The sequence below is a fragment of the Netta rufina genome (genome assembly GCF_964035555.1).
Source record: "Netta rufina genome assembly, chromosome: 3".
NCBI lineage: Eukaryota > Metazoa > Chordata > Aves > Anseriformes > Anatidae > Netta > Netta rufina.
This window is the reverse complement of record NC_140125.1, coordinates 96,485,912-96,507,205: the sequence shown is the minus strand read 5'-3', so window position 1 is coordinate 96,507,205 and position 21,294 is coordinate 96,485,912. Positions and strand designations below refer to the sequence as shown.

General features: G+C 40.7%; 1 protein-coding gene across 1 annotated transcript in view; it reads left to right on the top strand.

The window, feature by feature from the left end:
* Positions 1 to 21,294, top strand: part of LRRC1 (leucine rich repeat containing 1) — a 68,263-nt gene that overhangs the window by 33,921 nt on the left and 13,048 nt on the right. Inside the window, exons 5-10 of the mRNA XM_084283938.1 lie at positions 11,943 to 11,999; positions 13,650 to 13,713; positions 14,446 to 14,520; positions 16,164 to 16,308; positions 19,069 to 19,187; positions 20,210 to 20,293. Coding sequence (XP_084140064.1) covers positions 11,943 to 11,999; positions 13,650 to 13,713; positions 14,446 to 14,520; positions 16,164 to 16,308; positions 19,069 to 19,187; positions 20,210 to 20,293 — 544 coding nt within the window. The remainder of the gene's footprint in view (positions 1 to 11,942; positions 12,000 to 13,649; positions 13,714 to 14,445; positions 14,521 to 16,163; positions 16,309 to 19,068; positions 19,188 to 20,209; positions 20,294 to 21,294) is intronic.

Here is a 21,294-nt window from a genome sequence, read left to right as displayed (position 1 = left end):
GTTTTCTTTTGTTTGTTTGTTTTTGGGCCTGACTCCACCTGTCTGACTGCTTTTTTTGCTAGTATTGGAAGAGACAGTGAACAGTTGATCCCTATGCCTCTTGATCTGCCATTGACTTTGTAGATTTCTATTATATCCCCAGGTGCTTTTTTCTTTTTTTTTTTCTTATTATTTTTTTTTTCCAGGCTGAAGAGTTTCACTCGCTATTCCAGCTTCAGAAATAGTTTTCACTGAACTTAAGAGATCTGTGCTTTAGCTCAACTTTATTACGTTTATTGGGAAACTCACCATTTTAGAGAATTAGAAATTTCCTGCAGCCCCTGATAGTTCTGCCTCTCTGGTTACTGTGCCCAGCGTGGATGTTGAGTTGTGTAACAGTAGAGGCCTGTTAATCTTGCACATCCTTTCATAAAGTGGAGTATTTTTAACATGGATTTTTTGGGGAGCCAGCATAGTCCCTAACAATCATCAGAAGCCAACTGTTTCTAAATAGAGGACTGCTCCAGAAGGGATCTTATTGAGAGCTCCTGCAATGTAGTCAAGTCCAGACCAGTACTGCTTTAGCCACTTCCCGTGTGTATGAAAGCTGTCAGCTGGCACCAGGCCCAACAGAAGTAGAAAATACCTTTTGAAACCTTCCACAAGCACTAACAGGTACAGCTAATGTGTGCCCACTGACTACGGCAAAGTCTTACTAAAAATTGCACGGGCTGGGGCTTTTGTGACATTCTTTCTTTTCTATAAAAAGTTCACGAAACTTTTCTTGCAGCTTTTCACAGCACTGGCAGCTAAGAACAGGCTTGTTCGGACTTCTCAGTTACTGAAAACCTAGGGATAAAATTCCGCCTGCTGCCTGGTTTTGAAAATGAATACAAGAAACATGACAAGCTGAAACAATTCCCAAAGTGTAAGGGGGACTGCTGCTTTGCAAATAATAGCTGGAGGAAGGTCACTGGCTTCCCTGTCTGGTCACTGCCTTCTGTGACTTGACCTCCTTGCTTACCCTGCCTGTCATTTGATCACGTGGCTCATGGTGGCTCTATTTTGGAGCAAATGAATAGAAACAGTTCTGGTTTATATGGGGATACCAAGCATTTGCAGAGATGTCAGTTACGTTCAGTTCAGCTATGCAAGAATAAATGTAATAGTCTTCCGAATTTTGATCCTAGGTAGTCCAAGGAGATGATGTGAAACTATTTCAACCTTATGTGAGCTGTTGCATACAGGTTTTGAGGGTTACGCTGCTGTATTCTGCAATTCCCAATATTGAAGCGAAAAACCAGGAATCTTCACTTGCTTCAGGAAGAATCATGCTTGTCTTGGTGTTCCTGGTAAATTTTCCTGGAGGGCTAGACTTTTATTCAGATCTGATAGGCCTGCTTTGATCTGAAAAATACACCCAGCATAGCTTTCTAAGAATATGCATGTTTTATTTATACAAACCCACATGTTTTTTTTTTTCTTTTTCTTTTTAGCAGATATTTCTGCTAATCAGGTTTATGCTTAAAGACAGAAGTGTGTTGGGCTGTTCTCTTTGGCTCATCCGCTATTCGCAATAGATAGGAATATGGCAGTTCGAAAGTAAGCTTTGGCATTTCCAAAACAGAAGAATATTAACATAACAGGAAGGGAACTAATGACAGATCCCACAGAAATGTAACCATGCCTGAACTCTATTGGGGAATGTTGATCTGCATTGGAATACATTGAACTGACCTAAATCCTACCCAATGACTTTTTTTTTTAATACATCTCATGTGTTGACCAGTAACAAAAGTGTAGGGCTCTTTTTCTGTCTGTTCTCTCCTTCAGACTACAGAATTTCAGCCATCAGTGATGAAGAGAAAGGTATTCTAATTATAGCTGGAAGTGATTGAGAAGTCTTGTTTATAGCTAATGAGGACTGCAGCACAAAGTCCTTACATGACATTTACCACTGAGAGTGAATGTTATCAACATTTCTGAATACTTCTACATCTATAAATAATAAATTATTATTTTTCCGTCTAGCTACCAACAGGTGCAGCTTTCCTTTACACACAAGCTTCATCTTTTAAGTGTGAAATTATAATTTAAGTGAATTTGTTTGTCCCGTTGATTGCCTTATGTTTGATAAAAGCAGTGAAATACTCAGTGGATTCTCCAAATGTCGTATACTCGTGTTTTTTGTTCCATTCTCTGTTTTCTTTCTTCTGCACTTTTTGGGACCCCCAAAATGCTAGGTATTAGGAAGAAGATAATGCTAATTGTCTCTGTGGCTGAAGAGACCAAAAAAGGCTCTTCCGGGTGTTGGAATGTTTGTAAATGCCTTACTGGAGTTCCCGTGTGCTTTGGATAATGATCCATGTTATTATTTGATGGAGTACACTGGGCTTTGTGTGAGATGGTCAAATAGTGAGCAAGCAAGTACATACTTGGTGAGTTACTCTGCTACAGCTGTATTTATTTTGGGGAAAAATGTGACATCCATGTGCTTGCTACTGGTCTTCTGGCCACTAGAGTATGTGAAAATGTAGGGAAAAAAACATGCTGAATTATTACAGTCCTAGAATCTTGTCTGGGAAACTGCCTAATACAGCCAGTGAAATCTCTAATTCACCTTATAGTCATCACTATGCACTTAATGAATACATGTATATATATATATATATATATAGTTAAACGACCTACTTCAAATGTGGTGGCACCACAGATTTGCCCTCCTGCATCGTATAGGGAAAGCAGCAAAAGTAACAGCTCATTTTTTTTTGAACGGCAGCACTTGAGAGGTTAGTTCAGAAGTTACCTACCTGGCAGTAGGTAATAATCTTCTATTTCACTCATTTTGAGCATTTTGTGGACGTGAGTCTTCCAGATACTCACTCCAGTTTTCCCATGCTCTGATGTATAAGATGAATACCAATGATCAGCTTCACTGTCTCAGGCGAGTATCTTAATTCATTCAAGCTTTTGATATGTAAAGTTGCTGTTTATATTTTTATTGTGCCTTTAAGAATTCTTCTGCGTAGTCCTTTTGAATGTTTCTTTTCCTTCGTGCTGCCAAAGTGGAGTGTACGTGAGGCTCCCAGGTGGGCGTTTGAAGAACATAGGCAATGCCTCTCTATTCCCTTTTGTCTTCTTGCTTGTACACAGCCATACTCAGTGTACATCACCTCGCCTTCTTCTCTGTGACCAAATCAATCTGCATATCCAGTGCTGGTACACGTGCTACAAGTTTTCCCTTGTCAGATAAAAACACTTCTTTTTTTTTTAAGCCCTTTCCTCGTCTGTAGTTTTAGTGTGTCACAGATCTTTTTGCTGTGCTCTGCTTTGGGACTTGGTAATGCTGTAGATATTTTAATATTAGCAATGCTATTTTTTGAGTGTTTCTCTGTGGTCTTTTTAACTCACGGTGTGGAGTAAAACAGTGAATGTTAATGCATTAAGCTAATAATTAGTTGAGGAGGAATAGGAGTTGTCCTGTTATCTAGTTGAACCATTCAGAGAAACAGGTTATACAATTTGAGCTGTTAGTGGGAGTGTCTTTTTCAGTGTTTCTCAGCCTAATGAAGCAAGTCTAATTTCCCTGCCTATTCTGCAGCACCAGGACTGTGAATGCAGAGCTGTCCGACGAGCAGGTGTAGTCTGTTCCTCCCACCACGGGTAGCATTTAGCAATTTCCATTTGCTTCCAGGGTTTTTCTTCAATAGCTCCTTACTTAACATCCAGAACACAGGGCATAACTTTTTCCTGAAATTCAAAACTCAGGGTGTTTCTTTGTACCTGCCTGTAAACCTTCCTGGGGCATGCCTTACAGTGATGAGAATAATCAGGTGCACGTCCGTCCCGAGCACATTCTGTCCTTACGTGTTGGCTTCGGGGTTAGTTCCCTCCACCCTACAGAGTGATGTTGGCTTTTTACCAGCAAAGATTTGGGAACTTAGAGATTCGTGCTGTGCTTAAATTGTGATTTAAGGCCTGCTGCCCATCAGCATACAAAACATCTCTCTCTTATCCAATCTTTAGCTTTCACCATTCTTTTCAGCTGTCTTGCCCATGTCTGAAAAAGGCAGACATGATTGGTAGCATCCCCACGATTTGCAACCTTTTCTTTAGAGAACTGCACAGTCTGTGATGCAAGGAAGTAGAGGAGCTTCATGTTGGCTTTAGAAACCTTTAAAATGGGGAGGTGAGAGTTTCTGTCGATGGGAGGGATATTTTTCTGATGGATGCCAATGACTGATGAGTCTGGTTTACCCCCAAGCTTGCAAGCGGGCTGAGTGGATCTGTGGGCCTTACTACTGAGAGAGAATTACCAGGTAAGCAGACAAATTTTCCTCTTAATGTCTGCAGCTAGCATATGCATTTCATAATGCAAACAAACATAATGCAAAGAGCAGAACAAATGTTAGGGCACTTAGGAGTATTGTTGTGTTAGAGGTGTGCTTTTCAAGAGTCACAGAACCCCAAGTATCCAGAGATTTCGTGTTAGGGAAACACAGTTGCTGAGCATGACCTTTTAATATATATGTTTTTAATTCTAGATGTTTGGAAGTTTTCAGCAACTTTCTGAATTCAGAATCTTTAATGTTGATCTGAATAGGAGTAGCTGGAGAATAAAAGGTCTTCAAAGGCAGGGGCGATACTCTTAATGCAGATGGTCCAGGAGCAGATCAGAATGGCGTGCTTATTTTGCTAATGCATTCCTGGGCCAGTCTTGGGCTGTATTTTGCTTAGTGTATGCTAGAACATCATGAGTGTGGACTGTGCATCTGGCAGCACTGCACAGAGTGGGAAAAGCTCTGGAAGTTGTCTGTAGCAAGACAGCATTCAGGTTTAGCATAATATGGCCTTACATGATAACAAAAGTCGGGAGGCTTACCTTGCAAACACATAGAAGAACTATTTGTAGTTGGCCTGACTAGGCTGACTATATATAGTCTTAGAAGTTCTCACTCTGAATTTAGCATGAGAAGGAATATTTACAGTTTGAGTAGGAGGAGTGTTTGGTGCTAATCACAGCTGTGTGCTAAATGACAAAACTCAATGTTAAGGAACTCGAAAGTTTATTTCAGGAACAATGAAATAGTGAGTGCGGTACCATCTGGCCTTTAAAGAAGAGAAGTTACATCTTGTATGCTGTACAAGGAAGAAGCCCTTAACATATATTTAGCAATTATTTTTTGTAAATAAAATAATAATACGCAATTTTGGTTAAGGAGTGGGAAACATATGTTGCATGAGTGGAATGGAAGAGATTTTGAAAATCTTGTTGTAATAGTGAATTGGCTTAGCTTCCCCAAATTGTTTCAGTAATCTTGATAAGCAAATTGAAGAAAGCATTCAAAAGTGAACAGACTGTGCTGTAATTATAAATCTCTCTTATCTCTTAATGATCCCTTTTGAAGGTCATACTGAGTTCAGTTTCCCTGTCTGTCTTTTGGACCATGCTTGCTGCTGTGTGTGAGAGAGAGAGAACTGAATACAGCATCTTAGAAAACAAGCTTACATAGAAAACTATTCCTAGTTAGTAGCTTAGACTACCTCTGCTACAGATCTAAGGAGCTTCTTGCTCATAAGCTGTACTACTTTGCTCCTTTTTTATAATTTAGATGCGGCTTGTACTGAATTGTCTGTTTAGTCTTTCCTCTAGTGAGTGGCTGATAAGATACTGATATTTTTCTATCTTTCTTTTTTCCCCTGTGGCAGACCTGTAGCTCTTTTACGAGCCAATTAATTCTATCAACAGTTTGATGCAAGGAACTAATGATTCAAGTGCTCTTCCTCTGCCTTTAATGTTTTTCCTGTTTAAGTCCAGGAAGACAAAATTATCAACTTGGCTTTCTTTTGAGCCTACTTAAAGTGGGTTCTCCGGGGAAGCCCTGGCAGCCCTTCATAAGTTTACCGTTCATGAGGGGGAAACAAAAACCAACTTCACATGCCTTTCCCTCATATATTATACATGTAAACTTGAGAGGAAAAGATAGTGTTTAGCTTAGATGCAAGTTGCTTTGGGTTGGTTTGCCTTTAGAGGGGAGGGGGGTAAATGGTCTCAAAGGTGACTTTCGGAAGAGTGGTCTTCAGGCCTGCTGAGGAGGAGATGTAACAACAGCTTCATCAAAACTGAAGGTAGCTACCTTGCTTTGTAGTTGTTTTTATAGCAGCCCTTATATTCAGAGGTAAAACAGTTCGACCTCAGGTGTGTGAAGATGGTATGCTTTGAATGGATAAGTGCCCTCATTTAGGAAATGAATTTGTGCTGTAGTTTCAGGCTCACATAAGAGTTTGTAGGATTCAGGAGCTAAGACTTTGCAAAAAGCACTCTCCCTTATTGTATGATGTGGGCCTAAGGTCTCTCTTTAAATTCTCTTGGATTGGTCTTGCAAAAATTCTTCGTCGTTCACGTTGTACAACAGCTTTCTGTAACTGAAAGGGAACCAAACAAGGAGGCAGGAGAATGGTTAAACTGACATTTGGAGGAAAAAAAAAAAAACAACACAACTTTAAGCTTAAGCTAGAAAGGAAGCTAGCTGCAGTTCTCTACTATTTGTAGGTTACCATATAATGGATATAAATTTTAAGGTTCTTTCATGATAGCTTTGTCTAGTTATGTCAGTATTAAGCTGTAGCTGGAAGGAAAATAAGTATCTAGTGTTTAGCTTTCTAGAAAAGGGGAGCAAAACATGGACTGGGAGAATGTTGACCACAAGCTGCATGGTTACATGTTAGTGGAACCTCAGGGAAGTTGAGAGACGTAAGAATTCCCTACAGAGCTAATATTGCTTCTCCTGTGTTGGAAATGTCCTTAAACTCAAGAAACCCCCGAGTTTCAGTGAATAATTTAGGTGCAGGAGTTTGGAGACTGGTCTGGCCAGGCTTCTTCTGCAGCCCTCGTATGAAGAGGGGGTGAGTGAAGGAGACATCTTCAGGGAGTGACCTGGGACAGGGGCCCAGCTGAAATAGCCACCTGTAAGGCACTACTGCTTTCAGAGAAGAAATTCATAGTTTCTTCATCTGCTCCTTCTCCCAACTCTTTCTGAATACCTTGAGTAATGCAACAGATCAGTTCTGAAATCGTACTATTTCCGAAGTCTATAATAAAACCATTCCTCTTACTGCTAAGATACAGAGTTTATTAAAGATAACAGAGCTCAAAGCGTCTTCCGGACCTCTCCTTCTCCTTTTCCTGTCAGCATAATGGACCTTGCTTATGGTTGGCCCTTTGGTGACTCTTTCTGTGCCCAGAACCATCCTTACTGCCTGGGACTTGCCTTTGTTCCATATAAATGCAGGGACCGTGCCAACTCGCCTGTCTTTTCCTTCTCTTCTCAATCCTGGAAATGTGAGGAAAAGGTCGTTCTTTATAGGTTGCTATTACCAAAACTGCATTGAGGATTTTGCATTCCAATGATGAGCTGAAGCCTGCTGGAAAGATGCAAATGGGGCCTTGCATTTCTGCAAGTCCTTTATATCTTCATCTCATGCGATTTTGCTCCACTATTTCCCAATGTCTGACTTTTCCCATATGCTCAACTGTGTCATGCTCCTCACATAGGATTGAAATAATTGAGACTTCTATTAATGAAATGAGACTGCTCTTGTTCAGTTTTTTTTATTAAGAACATTAGCTTTCGTATTAGTCCTTTTATCCTTCATTTTAATTTTCTCACAGCTTTTTCCACCTTTCTCTTTCCCACTTCTTTTTAACAAGAAAATACTGCGTGTCACCATGCTTCCCTTTTCTTTCCTCAGAAGCCTTCGCTGGTGTACCCAAGGGCTTGAGCGCTTCTGGTCCTGTTGTGGTGAGGGGTGAGATAAATTGGGGCAGATAATGTTCTCTTAAGGCTGACTTTCTGGTGTCTTAAGTAGGAGAAAGACACGGCTGTCTATGGTGTTAAAGCACCAGCATAACTCTTCTCGGCTTTGTCTTTTATAACTTTACAATACAGAGTATGCTTAACATATGGGATACACTGAAAAAGTTGTGATTTCATCCAAGGTAACTAGGGAATGTGTCTGTCTTTTTTCTATTTTTTTCTTTTGTAACTGCAGTTGATAGTATTTTGCTTACTGCAGTGTGTTGCTGTTGCCCACAGTCATCTATCTGCTTTTGAAATGGTTGTTTTGTAGGCTATGTTGCTACTGAGGCTTTTTTTTTTTTTTTTAATTAATCCAAAGAAAAATAGCCTTGCTTTGGAAGAACAAAACCATGCTTTAATTCCACTGTTAGTGGCTCATTCTACTGTTCTCTTTATTTTGGAAGGGATGCTGTTGTTGACATAAAGGAGTATTTGCAGAGTTCCCTAGGTGTATCCTTTTCTGTGGAACATGTTAGGCTGTGAGTTTCTCTCCTAAATCCTGGCAAGTGTCATCAGGAAAGATGTTTCCAGCATTTACAGACTACTTTATTCCTTGTAGTTTTGTCCTCAATTATTGCTTTCACGTTTCTTCTTTTCATCTACCTCTCGTGATGAACAGCAGTACTTACAGTTACATTAAGTCCAGCACTGATTAAACTTACCTGGTTTGTACTGAAAATGGCATTTTTAGCCATGTCATACCTTCAGATTCTGCTTGGTTCCACCCTTAAACCCGTAATCGTCTGGAATGCTAAAATGGAAAACTTGGTAATTATTTCAATTACTGGATCCTCTGGCTGGGTTTGCTGTTGCCTTGTGCTCAGTAATTTCACACACATGCTCAGCACTCTGTGTGTGTGGTAGCTTTTGTGGTGAGAATGATTACAATATTAATGCTTTTACAAGTTTCGGAGCTTCTTACAATAGTAGCCTTGGAAAAGCACTCCGTTTCCCCCCCCTTTAGAATGCAGATGACATTTTGTTTGTACATTTTCTGATTTTGCAGGGGGAGAGGACTGTTTGTCGCTTTGTTCTAGAGCAGTCTGCAACGCTCTCCAGCGTGTTTGTATTTCTAAATGCGGTTGGTGAGCAGCTGCTGCCAGAACTGCGTCTCCTGCCCTAGCAGGCTGCATCGCCTTTGTGTTTTACAGATCACAACAACAAAAAAAAAAACAACACACAGTGACTGCTATTGCTCTCCTAGATTAAAACTAGGAATAGGGAAAGATTCTGAAATTGTTAAGGTATGGCTTCTTTTAGTTCCTTTGAAAATCTCCAGAAAGACTCTTTATTAACAATGCATCCACAAAATTAATGGCAGAGGGAAAAGACAAAAAAAAATCATTTGGTATACTGTGAAAAATCTGTTTGTACCTGAGAAGAGGAAAAATTACACTTTCCAAAGATAAAGTGTTATTTCATCAGAAAACGTATTTGAACAACAGCAAATGGCTAAAAATCCTGTCTGTTTACATAACTTAACAGGGAGAAAATGTTAGTGAACATAGAATGCACTAAGGAGCCCTTGGTAAGTATAAGGAAGAGCTCGATCTCTGCTCTGGAACGTGTCAGATCGGTGCTCTGGTACATCAGCACACCTTGTCCATTTTTGCCTGCTATTTTATACTCTACATGTTTTCCCATGCAATTTTTAAATTGCAATATAGGCTTGCTGGGAGCCGATCCTATAACTTGCAGAAATTTAAGGCTAATGAGTTTCCTCATATTTTCTGGCCTCTTGTTTTGGAAGGATCCACCTTAATCATAATACTTCAGTCTAATGGAACAGCTTTGCTGATGTAAACTTTGTAGCCTTAGTCTCTATTTTACATGACTTCATTGTGCCTATTGGGGGCTGCTTATATTGTGTTTGGACTGGGCTGGAGAACCTGGAAGGAGTACAAAGGATAGATTAAAGGGGTGGAGGGAAGTGTCTTTATTTTGTTCCAGGGTGAAGTTGTAATTGTAAGCAGACTTGGAGTAAGAGCAGCGGTAAAGAAGTTCTCATCTAGAAAGCTGTGTCACTGGGCACGAAGAAATAATCCTACAGGTAGTGGACTCACCTAAGAAGTCTAACGTGGGCCTGTGGTCAGCCACAGTCACCGTAAAGCACACGATCAGCAGCTGGGGGCAGATCCAGGGATCTGCAGGGCCACAGCTACCCAGGGCCTACCACGGTCCTGCTGGCTGGGGCAGCACAGATGCCCTCCTTGCACCTTTCTGGCAGCTGTACTGGCCCAGGTGTTTAAGGGGATTTATAGTACGTTGGATTAGGGATCTGTATTATTCTTTTTTGCTGGGCTATTTTTAAGGAGGATCAATTGCCTGAGCCGATTCACTGCCCCGTCCCAGTTTAATGATACAGTGAGACTGCAGGCTGAGGAGGTGGCTCCAGGTTCCTCCTGTTGAGCGTGGTTTTGCTGACAAAGATTTCTGTTTAACCACAGCTGAAGTGATGTCTGATGTAAGAAGAGAAATTAAGAGATTGCACCATTTTACTCATCGACACTTCAGCGTGATGGGGAGGGAGATAAGTAGATGAAGGATGCTTTGTAAACACGAGATTCCTTGCAGCTTGGTGGTGTGTGCATCCTTCTTGTATTCTCATGATAAAAGTGGTTCGTGGGGCTGACCTTATACAAGCTTGAATTGAGAGCAAAATCTGAAGGAATTGGAATCTGTTGGAATAGATTTCTGGAAAGGAAACCAGTAAAGCAAATTGTTGTGGAAATCAGGAGGTGGTGGTTAACATTTTTACGTGAGAGCCCTATCTCATGTCACTGGAAAGATGTCTTCTTTGCAACCCAGTTTCTGTCAAATGAGTTTGAATGGCAGTAGTTGAGTTACTCTCACTTTTAATTGATTTTGTGATAAGCTTCTACTTAAATGTCTTCATCCATATGGCGTGTTTTAACTGTTTTTCTTCTGGAGGAACGCAGAGCCCTTCGGGTAAAATTTGCTCATTTGAAAAGCCGGGGAGGGCTGTTAGGGATGTAATCAAAGCTCCTTTGTGATTTCGTTCAGTGTTCTCTGAATGCAGTGGAAAATTGGTGCTTGAAGTAAGGTGTGTTTTTTTTTTTTTTCCAGACACCATCCAAATTCAATTTGTGAAAAATCTTCTCTCCCTTCTCATAACTCATTACATCAATTATGTTGCCTTCCCTGATTATATAGCTGCATTGGAGTCAAAAAATGAAGGCTTTTCTTCAGTTTTATTCAGGGTATCAGCAGCTTTTCTGCTGGAGCTAACTGGTGATTGAGTGATTCAGTATGTTGGTATTGTTTGAAGTGGAAACAAAATACCAATTTTATGTGGCCTTAATGCATGTTTTTGTTTTCCTGAGGTGTACAAACAAAAACTTGGCTTTGAATTTAACAGGTGCTTCAAATTTGGTGGAATTGTTTTTATTTTCATCTAGATATCGTTTAAGGCATGAGACATCGTCCCCCTCCCCTGCAGACCAAGGCAGAACATACTCTGTTGTAGGGAACTGCTTATTTGTAGTCCCCATCTCTGATTTGTCTTTTTCCCTAGGACGCTGAAGGATTAGAGCAGATTATAGTGTTGGGATAATGTCTGACTCCTTGTGTTCCATTTAGTCATAAATAAAACCCTGAAAAATCTGAATGTTGCTATGGTGATGTTAGTAAAAGCCTGGGATGTGGGGTAGTGAGCCGCTTAGGAGCATAATGTCACTTACGTTAATGAGCGTGCTGTAGTTAGAGCAGTGATGAGTTTACCTGATGCCCTCCAACTTCTGTAGCCCGTGACAGATTCTGGAAGCAAAGACGCAAATTCGTGGCATGAATATGCTCCGTTTAGTAATTTGCAACTGCCGACCTTTTAACAAGTGGAAAATTGTGTTTTGTCTGTTTACTTTCTAGCTCTAGTATTTTGAAGTGTCGCAGAAAAACAAGCAAAGACTTCCCCTCTTGGTATGCTTCACTTCACATGATGGTCTGATCGAGTTAAAAACCAAACAGCTCACAGCAGATTTTTGTTTTAAACTATGTAAACACTGTTGTGTTTTTTTTTTTCTTCTGAAAGCGCAGAATAGGAAAAGAAAGACTGCATTAAAATATGTTTTTTATTTTATTTTTCAGTCTTTATAACCTGGCTTCACTGGAACTTAGAGAAAATTTGCTGACATATTTACCTGAGTAAGTGACGTTTTGAATGTTTGATTACGTTTAGTGTAAAATGTTCTTATTCTAAAAATCTGCTAACAGCTGAAACTGAGTGACAGCTAGAAAAAATACTCAGTGCAGATTGACAACGTCTATGGGATACAGCTTTGTTTTAATAACACTTAGTTACATCCATTCTTTCTAGCTGTAATTGATTAGTTGCAGGCATCTACAGTCTGTGTAGATTGTTTCTGCTCCGTGTAGCTATTCTGTCTAAAATACAGCAACACCAAACGCTTCTTCCTGCATGCGTTGAACTAATACTTCAGCAGTGGGAGGGGTGGTTTGGATTGCTCCCATGCTGAAATTTCATAACTGTGAAAGCAGGATAATGGGATCTCAGAGTTTTCAATTCTGAATTGGTCTATGGACCGTCATGAAATTTAAATAAGCATTCATTTGAGGACTTGAGTAAACAAAAGCTTCAAAAACCTGGAGATCAAAGCCTTTATGAAAAACCAGGCCTACTGATGTCTGAAGTCTGACTCCACCCCCAGAGGTTTTTGGGGAAAAAAATCTAGATGTCTCTATACTGTCTGCATTGTGGTCGAGGAGTTGGTGCTCTTTCATCAGATTAATCAGTTATTTAAGATTAATCAGTTAAAGTTTGGGGATCCATTTTGACTGCTTGGAAGAAGCTTTTTATTTCTGTAGTGAAGTGGTTTCCTTTCTTCACTGCCTGGCTGTTTCTTGCAGGAGTTCCCATGAATTCTGTTCAGCTTGTTTTGATCATCTAGAGTATAATGTAATAGATGTAAGCTATTTTTATCAGAATCTGTTCCCTAGTTACATTTGGGTCCCTTTTGTCCTGTCAGTCTCCCCAGTATCTCTGTTGCAGTTGTTTATAGCTGGGAGCCACAAGGAACTTTAAATGTCAGTGATCAGAAGTTATGAATTGCTAGCTAGGTTTCTCCATTCAGTGTCAGAATTAACCTGCCGTAAATGTTGGCAATTTTATTGCTACTGGATGGAAAATGTGGCGTGTCAGTAATGTAACTGACAGCTCTATGGTTTTCGTGCTACTGCAGCTTTGGAGAAGGTAAGCAAAAGCTCCACAGAAGAAGAATGCTTTTGAAGCAGGAAAGGATCTATTCATGTTCTCTGTGTCTGTTCATGTTCAGAAAACCTTTTACATCCTTTTGGGGTTTCCCCTGTTTGCATCTTCAAATCCAACCTGAAATTCTTTGGAAATTGACGTATCAGGTTGAGAAGAGAAATGATGCATTTGGTGAATCTTGATTAGCACTGGTTTAGATACCGTCACATGTGGCCACTATGTGGGATTTTAATTCAGTTGTGTAACTGTAAATGCTCCCTAAAAATAAATCTAACCAACTGTATTAATCTGTATGGCATTGTCCACCCCAAAGACTGAAAGATAAGATCAAGGATAATGATTTGGTTGCCTACACTAAGTTTTATGTTTCAAAGGTATGAGATTATGCTGACAAACCAAACTATTTTTTAAGATATTCCTCTAAGTAGTCCATGCCTGGTAAAATAATTGTCTGCCTACAATGTGTTGCAATTTGAAATACGAGTTTCAGTAAAATGAGCTCATTCAAATACATTTGGTTTCTGTTGGTTTAGTCTGATGCGGTTTTGTTTTGACTTATCTCACAGATCGCTTGCCCAGCTGCAGCGACTAGAAGAACTTGATTTAGGAAACAATGAACTTTATCACTTGGTAAGCAAACATGCCACTGAAAGTGCACATTGGTCTTGTTTCACGTGTAATTTAAATTAAACAGGTCATGGGACGTCCAAAATTGAGAAGAAAATGTGGAGGAGAGAGTCTTTCTCTATGTGCAGATAAATTTTGGCAGTAAGATAGATTTTCCCATATCTGCTGCATCTTGTTCGGTAGAATATTACTTTGCCTGAACAATTTCTGCATCTGTTCTCTAGAAAATGAATGCTCCACAGACTTTTTCAATGGAAAAAATGAAAGTGTAGAAGGGCACAAACTCTGCACTAGCAGTCAAAGTGAACACATGAACATTTGTTGGAAACTGGAAGGGGGGAGCACAGCTAAAACTTCCACTATATTTTCACGAGTAGAATAGGAATCTGTGGGAGAGGGCAGAGACAAACTTTGGGGTTTCAGTGTCTTAAATTGTGGCCGACAGGTCTACCAGAAGATATGTAACCTCCCTTAAGCTGACTCAATAAAATGTTGGATTTGCAGTAGATGAAGAGTTTGCATGCAATTTGTTAGTGCGTGTCAGGTGAAGTATTGTAGGTTATTAACCTACGGCAGGTAATTTGTCTGGTGGAGTTCCCAAACGCTTCCAGTCACTCTTGCTGCATTGGACTGTAGTGTGTGTAGTATGGATTGGTTTACTCAAACTGTAATTATGGGATGGCTGTTGGGTTAAAAGTCCCATGTTGTTTGACATTATTACTTTCTGTGTTATAGCCAGAAACAATTGGTGCACTTTTCAATCTTAAAGACCTCTGGTTGGATGGAAACCAATTAGCTGAAATACCTCAGGTAAAGATGGGCTCTAACGATATTGTATTGAAGATGTTTTTAAAACAAAACCTTGTCACTTATACCTAAAGGGAGACAATCTAAAACTGACTTGTTTTCGCAGTTCACTTTGCCCGGGTTTGGTTTTGGATGTTTAAGGGTTTTCTCTTCCTCTTTAAAGGATTACACATGATACTGTGCTGTCAGACATTTTCTTTTAGATGTGTCGACAAAGGAGTTGTTTGATAATAGACACTTTGTTCTGTTTATAGAATGACACATCCTCTGTTTACAGTCCCTGTGCAACGATCAGGGAACCGCTAATTGGCTGAGCTAACCTTCACTTTTTAATGTTATTTATTTTTTATATCTATCTAAGCTGAAATCTTCAATGATAAAACTGCTGCCATGAATAGAAATTTTGATCTGTGCAGGCAAATCCCCCATCTGACATCAGCTGTGCGGAGAGGGGCCTTAGCATTTAAATCTCAGAGCACTCTAAATTCTCCTTCCTTAGAACAATGGTAACATGTGGAAGGGTTTCTTCTTCCTTTAGAGCCAAGTCAAAACCTGTTTTCTCCTGTTCCTTGAGCAGCTTGCTGTTATTTGCTGTATTGATCTCATTGTCAACAGTGTAAGTTGGAATTTGGTTATAGGTTAGTGACTTTGTTGTTGTTGGCCTGGCCTAACAACTTTGAAGTGCTCATTCTTAAACACTGATAATCATTCATAAAAGGTCAAGTCTGACTTTAGCAACTGTTTTCATTGAAGCTGGCCATAACTGTGTGTTTCGTGTGACGTCTAAAGGATGAACTTGTAGGAGCAAAGGCTGTGTGTTTAATGAAAGATTCTCTGGAGAGGCAAACATTTTGTAAACAGAAGGAGTGATCTTGGGAGTTAGGATCAAGGCTGTCCCTGTATGAAAATTGCGTATATGTAAGAGTAAAGGACACCCCCCTTTTTTCCCCTGCTGTTCTGTTCCCCTGCAGATGATTTAGACGACTAAAATGTGAACTATTCTAGAACATGTATAGGGGTGTGTGTGGACATGGGGAGAGGGAGGGTGCTCTGATAGCTTATAGGGAGAAAGGTATTTCTCTGTCAGACTTCTAATTGTCAGGTTATCACTGTAAAAATTTAGTAATCACTAATAATTGTAGTGTAACTTGTCACTTGGAAGATGCTTGCTGGAGCAGCACTCCCATTCCTGTTTCTACATTCACTGCAGCAGGGAGATGTGAAGATAGGAAATCCCTAGATGTCACGGCATGTTGCTATATCAGCCAGGAAAGACTAATCCGAATTTGCCTAGGGTTAATTGGGAGGGGCAGACTTTAATTATGCGGAGCTTGATAATCTGTAGTTCTGAAAAAACAACTTTGCAGTCTTCACTTGAAGAAAACTCCAGTTTTGGTTGGTGCTTGCCTGGGTGTGCTTCGCATGCCTTGTCTGGCTGCTGAGGCCAGTTGTAGTATTTAGAATAAGAAACCCCGACTGAATCTCTCAGTTGGGTTATCACGGAAAATTTACCCACCTCCTTTTTTCAGCACTCGGAGGTCACGCAAAGAATTGCTTTTCTTTCTGGAATTTCATGGTGATTGTACATTTTTCAAATTGCTTTGCTGCATGTTTGAACACGACTTAAATTTCATCTTGTGTCGCAGGAAGTAGGAAACCTGAAAAACCTGCTTTGTCTGGATGTTTCTGAAAATAAATTGGAATGCCTTCCTGAAGAAATTAATGGTCTGACTTCTTTAACAGACTTGCTTGTTTCTCAGAACTTAATTCAGGTCCTACCTGATGGCATTGGTAAGTACAAGGTGAACGTTGCCATGCAGAACCATTTAATCCTCTGCAAATTGGAAGTCGCTTGGTTTTAAGTCTTTTGAAGTCTTCTCTTTCTGTGTAAGAGATGAGTTTGTCTTAGCTTTTTTTTTTTTTTTTCCTTAGTGTGAAATACATGGCTCTATTAATTTCGCATTTTAATTGTCAGCATAATGACTACTTCTTAATTATTTTTTGGCCTGCACTTGATAGCTACCAGAACAAACTAAAAGTGAATGACCTCTCTGTTCCTACCGTGTCCACGTCACAGTCAGAACTCCCCAGCAGTGTAAAATTCTAGCTTGTAACATGCTGTAGGTCACTTGATAACACTGACTGACAGTATCACTACAAAAAAGACATCCTCTTTAGTGGGATGTGTAATTATCTTGAACCGAACAACGTGGTTAATCCTGTGCTGAACCCAGTGGAAGGCTGTTCCAGCTTCAGCCTTCACCCTTGAGGATCCAAACTACAACCTTTCAGTGCCTGACCCTTTATAACAGGTTTCGTAATTGAGGAATGTTTCCTGAAGCATTACCAGGACCTGTTTAAAAGCAAATATTTTTGCCCATGCAGTAGTTAGTGAGGCATTATTTCTTTACTACTCATGAGCTGTTTTTCCGGAAGGTTTCATGTTGGAAGAGTATTCCTGGCCAGGTGCTTTTTTAAAAAACGTAGTGGAAGGAGGATTTGTGAATTTGGTTTAAATAAGAATGTGGAAAAGAATGGACAGACCTCCCTGTTCTCTCTGTATGCTGTGTAAGCCTGAGAAAAGACAAATATTTTTCTAGAAATAAAATTTAGAGGTGTGGGGTGAGTACTGTGGGTCCTCCAGTTGAGTAGTGTGTGCTTGGGAGGTGGCTGCAGCAGCCCTTTCTGATGATTTGAGCTGGGGAAATGATGCTTTATCTTCTGAAAGCGTACAGAGCACACAGCTTGCAAGAGGGGAGCTTGTCTGTAGCACCAGTTGGTGGACGAGAGGAGCTGCCTGTTCCTGAGAACCCTGTTAAACGCAGGTCTGGTGGTGGGGGAGGTGACTGCGGAGGGCCAGGCCTCGTTTGCATCAGCTTTATGTTTTCTTGAATGTGCTTTTGTCATAAGCACAAAAAAAGTGCTACGTAGGTGACTATAATAAATTACTTGTGTTTGGAAAATTGGGCAGGGATGTCTCTAACTCTGTGGAAGCTTCTGGGAGGAGCTCAGCTGATCGCTGAAGTGTTGGTTGGCCTGCTGGGTCTGGAGAAGTCACCTGGTGCAGGCTCCTGCTCAGAGCAGGGCTCTGACCACCTCCAGCCCCTCACACCAGCTGTAGCAGTTCTGCCAGGTCTCCGAAGCCCCTAACAGGGCTGCTCCAGCATCCCCTGGGCAGCCTGTGTCAGTGCAGCACCACCTCCTCCTGAGGAAGCTTCTCCTGATGTCCCACTGGGACCTCCCACACTTGAATTTGTGGCCATTGCTGTCTCACCTGCCACTGCAGAACAGTTTGGCTCTGAGTAGTTGTGGGATGTTCCCTGATGCCTCCTTGGCTGCCTTTTTCTGTGGTAAACAAATCCAGCTCCCTCATCCTCAGCTCACATTGTATCCCTGCTGCCTCAGCAGCTTTGTGTGGGGCCCCCATCCCCTTCTCCACACTGGGACGTGAAACTAAGCCTGCTTTTACAGGTGTGGCCTCACCAGTGCCCAGGAGATGAAATACAGTAACTTCTGTTGATCTGCTGGCTGAAATTACCCACTAATGTAGCCCGTGTACTTTTTACTTCATTTCTGGTGCCATCTCACTGCTAAGCCCTATGCAGCCTGGTGTCCACTGTAGTCCTCAGGTCGTTTCCAGCAAGGCTCCTGTACAGCCAGTCACTTCCCAGCCTGTACAGGTTATTCTGTCCAGGTGCAGAGCTCCGTGCATCACCTTGCTGGACTCCGGGTTTTCTTTTTACGTGGCTGCCTTTCCGTACATCAGCCATGTCTTCACGAGTTAGCATCAGCAGCAAGTTTGATGTGCTGGCCTGTTGGAACTATTGTGGACAGTGGGGATGAGCAGGGAGGCGTCAGCAGCTCATGTCTCCTGAATTCTCTGCCCTGGGCTCTGCCTGGGTCAGCTCTGCCTTGCACAGCTCATGAAAGATCACTCTGGCATAAAGGAGCTTTCTGCTCTGAAATAGTATTTTGGCCTTCCTGGAGAGAAGACCTTCAAAGAAGTTTGGTCTCTGTTCTAAAAAATAAACTTGGGTTTTGTGTTCGACTGACTGGCTTGTATATTAGGACAAAGACGTGATCCTGTTTGGGTTTGGGCAGTCGCTCTAGTGCAAGCCTTTCTTATTGTGGCTGAGTAGACGTAGGTGATCTTCTAAGAACTCCTTTATTAGTAAACATGGAATAATTTATTAGTAATCATGGAATAATTGAGGGGAAAAATATTTTTTTCCTCTGTTTATAGGCCTTTGGGAATACACTTAACTTTTAGTCCTTGCCTTTAGATGGAGTACCATTCAGATTGCAATTTTAATACAACTTAATATGCTGAAAGATGACTATTACATCATTGAATTCATATTCAAGATAAACAAACTTGCAAAAATATTACAAGTGCCAAGTGAAGCACTGCTTGAATTTTTATTACATGAAAAAAATATTTCATTGGGTTAGAGAATTTCTGAAAGGTTTACGGCAGAATGCTTTTTCTATAATTAAAGCAGGGTATCTGAGGTCACTAAGCCAAACAAACGTGGTGTTCTTTCTGTCCAGGAAAATTGAGGAAACTATCCATTTTGAAGGTTGACCAGAACAAACTCATTCAACTAACAGATTCAATTGGAGACTGTGAAAGCCTTACAGAACTAGTTCTAACAGAGAACCAGCTGCAGGTAAGTGTGGTCGTGACTGCTCAAATTGCTGGCAGTAGTAAGACCTGCTGCGAAGTGTTGATTCTCTGAGCTTGTAAGTGAATCACCATCACTTCTTGCTAAGTAGCAAGCTTCCTTTAGATGCGTCTTATTTCTACCCTGTTAAATGAATGCTGAAGATCAAGTTGTGTAGTAAAAATTCTCTCCCCAAAGGTCTAAGCAATTACATATTCACTCTTGAATCTTTCATGATCACTAAGGGAATTGGAGCACCTGGAGTGCAGATATCATTTACTTTGTTGTGTTTTTAATGTGGAGTTTGTGCTGCACTGTGTTTTTGCCAATTTTTGCTGTACATTACCTTGATCAGACTTGTTGGAACTGAATAGAAGAAACCCCAAATGCTGCAGAGCTACTGTTGCACTGTTCATTGCTCAGCTGTTCTACTTCAGTCAGATAAATATGACCAATATGACATGTGGTCAATTAAAATGAAATCTGAGACTCCTTTCCACTAAGTGTTTCCTTCCATTGCTTTAAAATTGCCTTCACGTGATGCTCACATTTGAAATTGAAAGTAGAAGTGTTTATAAGATTCTGACTTTGAGCATTTCTCAAGTTATGTTGGTGCTTGGTGAAATTAGGAGCTTAAGCCTGTTGGAAAGAGACTTCTCCAGAGGTCGGTTCATGGCACCTAACTGAGAGGTTTGCCTTTCAATTAGCTATTTAGTGACACTCAAGTTAGATAATACGGACATCCTGCATACATGCTTCTGTTAACAGCTGTTGTGCATCTGTCATCTTACTGCAGAGATAACACAAATTCACTCATGAGTTAGAAACTGAAATTCTTGAATGTTTCCTCTGCGAGATAAGACCTTGGAACAACTTTGGAAGGCATGTTAATAACTGGGGATAACTACGTGCCAGTTTTGAAAATCAGTCAGTCTCTTAATTCGTTTTTAAAGTGAGATAAGTTTTTTGTTCTGACTTTGTGAATTTACAAAATTAATTTGCTTATTACTTTGTTTTTGTTGGCACAGACATTGCCGAAGAGCATCGGGAAACTAAAGAAGCTGAATAATTTGAATGCCGATAGAAACAAATTAACATCTTTGCCCAAAGAGGTAAGTCTTGTGCAATTAACTTTAATAGATGTGATTATACAAACAAAAAACTCTGATTTCACATGCCTACAAGAAGTAACAGGCAGCTTTGAACCACTGGATATTCTTCCCAGAAAGATCACAACTAGAAACTTGTCCATTAGCTCTGAACCGTGTAAATCTGAACAGTAGCTGTGGTGATTTGGTGCTTTGGAAGTGCAAAATGTGTTTGCACTTTAACAAAAAGGCCCAGATCTAATCAACTTGTAACTAGTAATTCCCAGTGTGGATGTCAGGTCCAGCACTATTTGAGGACTGAAAGTTCTGTTTGAGTGAATACACTTAAACGTAGATACGTTTAGTAGCAGTATAAAAGTACTGCCAGGAGCCTTCCCAGCCTCACTCATGTGAGCAGGAGTGGAGGGAAGTTTTCTAATTCTGGAAAACATTTTTTTGGACAGTTTTCTTGGGTTTGGAGATCTCAGGCTAACTTTACCTTTAAATGTGAGGACCTGAAATGACCCACATCACTGATACCTGACATCTTACCGCTATGATCACTCGGACTTCTTCACAGAAACACAGAACGGGTGAGGTTGGAGGGGACCTCGGGAGGTCATCTGGTCCAGCCTCCTGGCTCAAGCACAGAAACCGAGAGCAGGTTGCTCGGGACCTTGAAGATCTGCAAGGGGGGAAACTCCACATCTTTGGATCTCAGTCACTCACAGTAAAGAAATCCTGAAAGTGCTCCCTGAAGTGCTTCTTGTCCGTCATAACAGTATATAGAGTGAAATGAGGCTAGAATTTCTGATGTGAAACTGAAAACAGTAATGGCCTTATGAGCTTAGTTCAACATTCAGTTCTGGAAAGAGATAGGATTGATATTTAAAAGAGAAAGCAGCGTAATTGTGATAGGTTGGAGCATGTGATTGAGAGTTAGTTCCTTTTGCACCACTGTTTCTCTGTTATTTTTGTCCAAGTAGTTCTCCAATGACCAAGCTGTGAGCTTCCTTGGGTTGGTT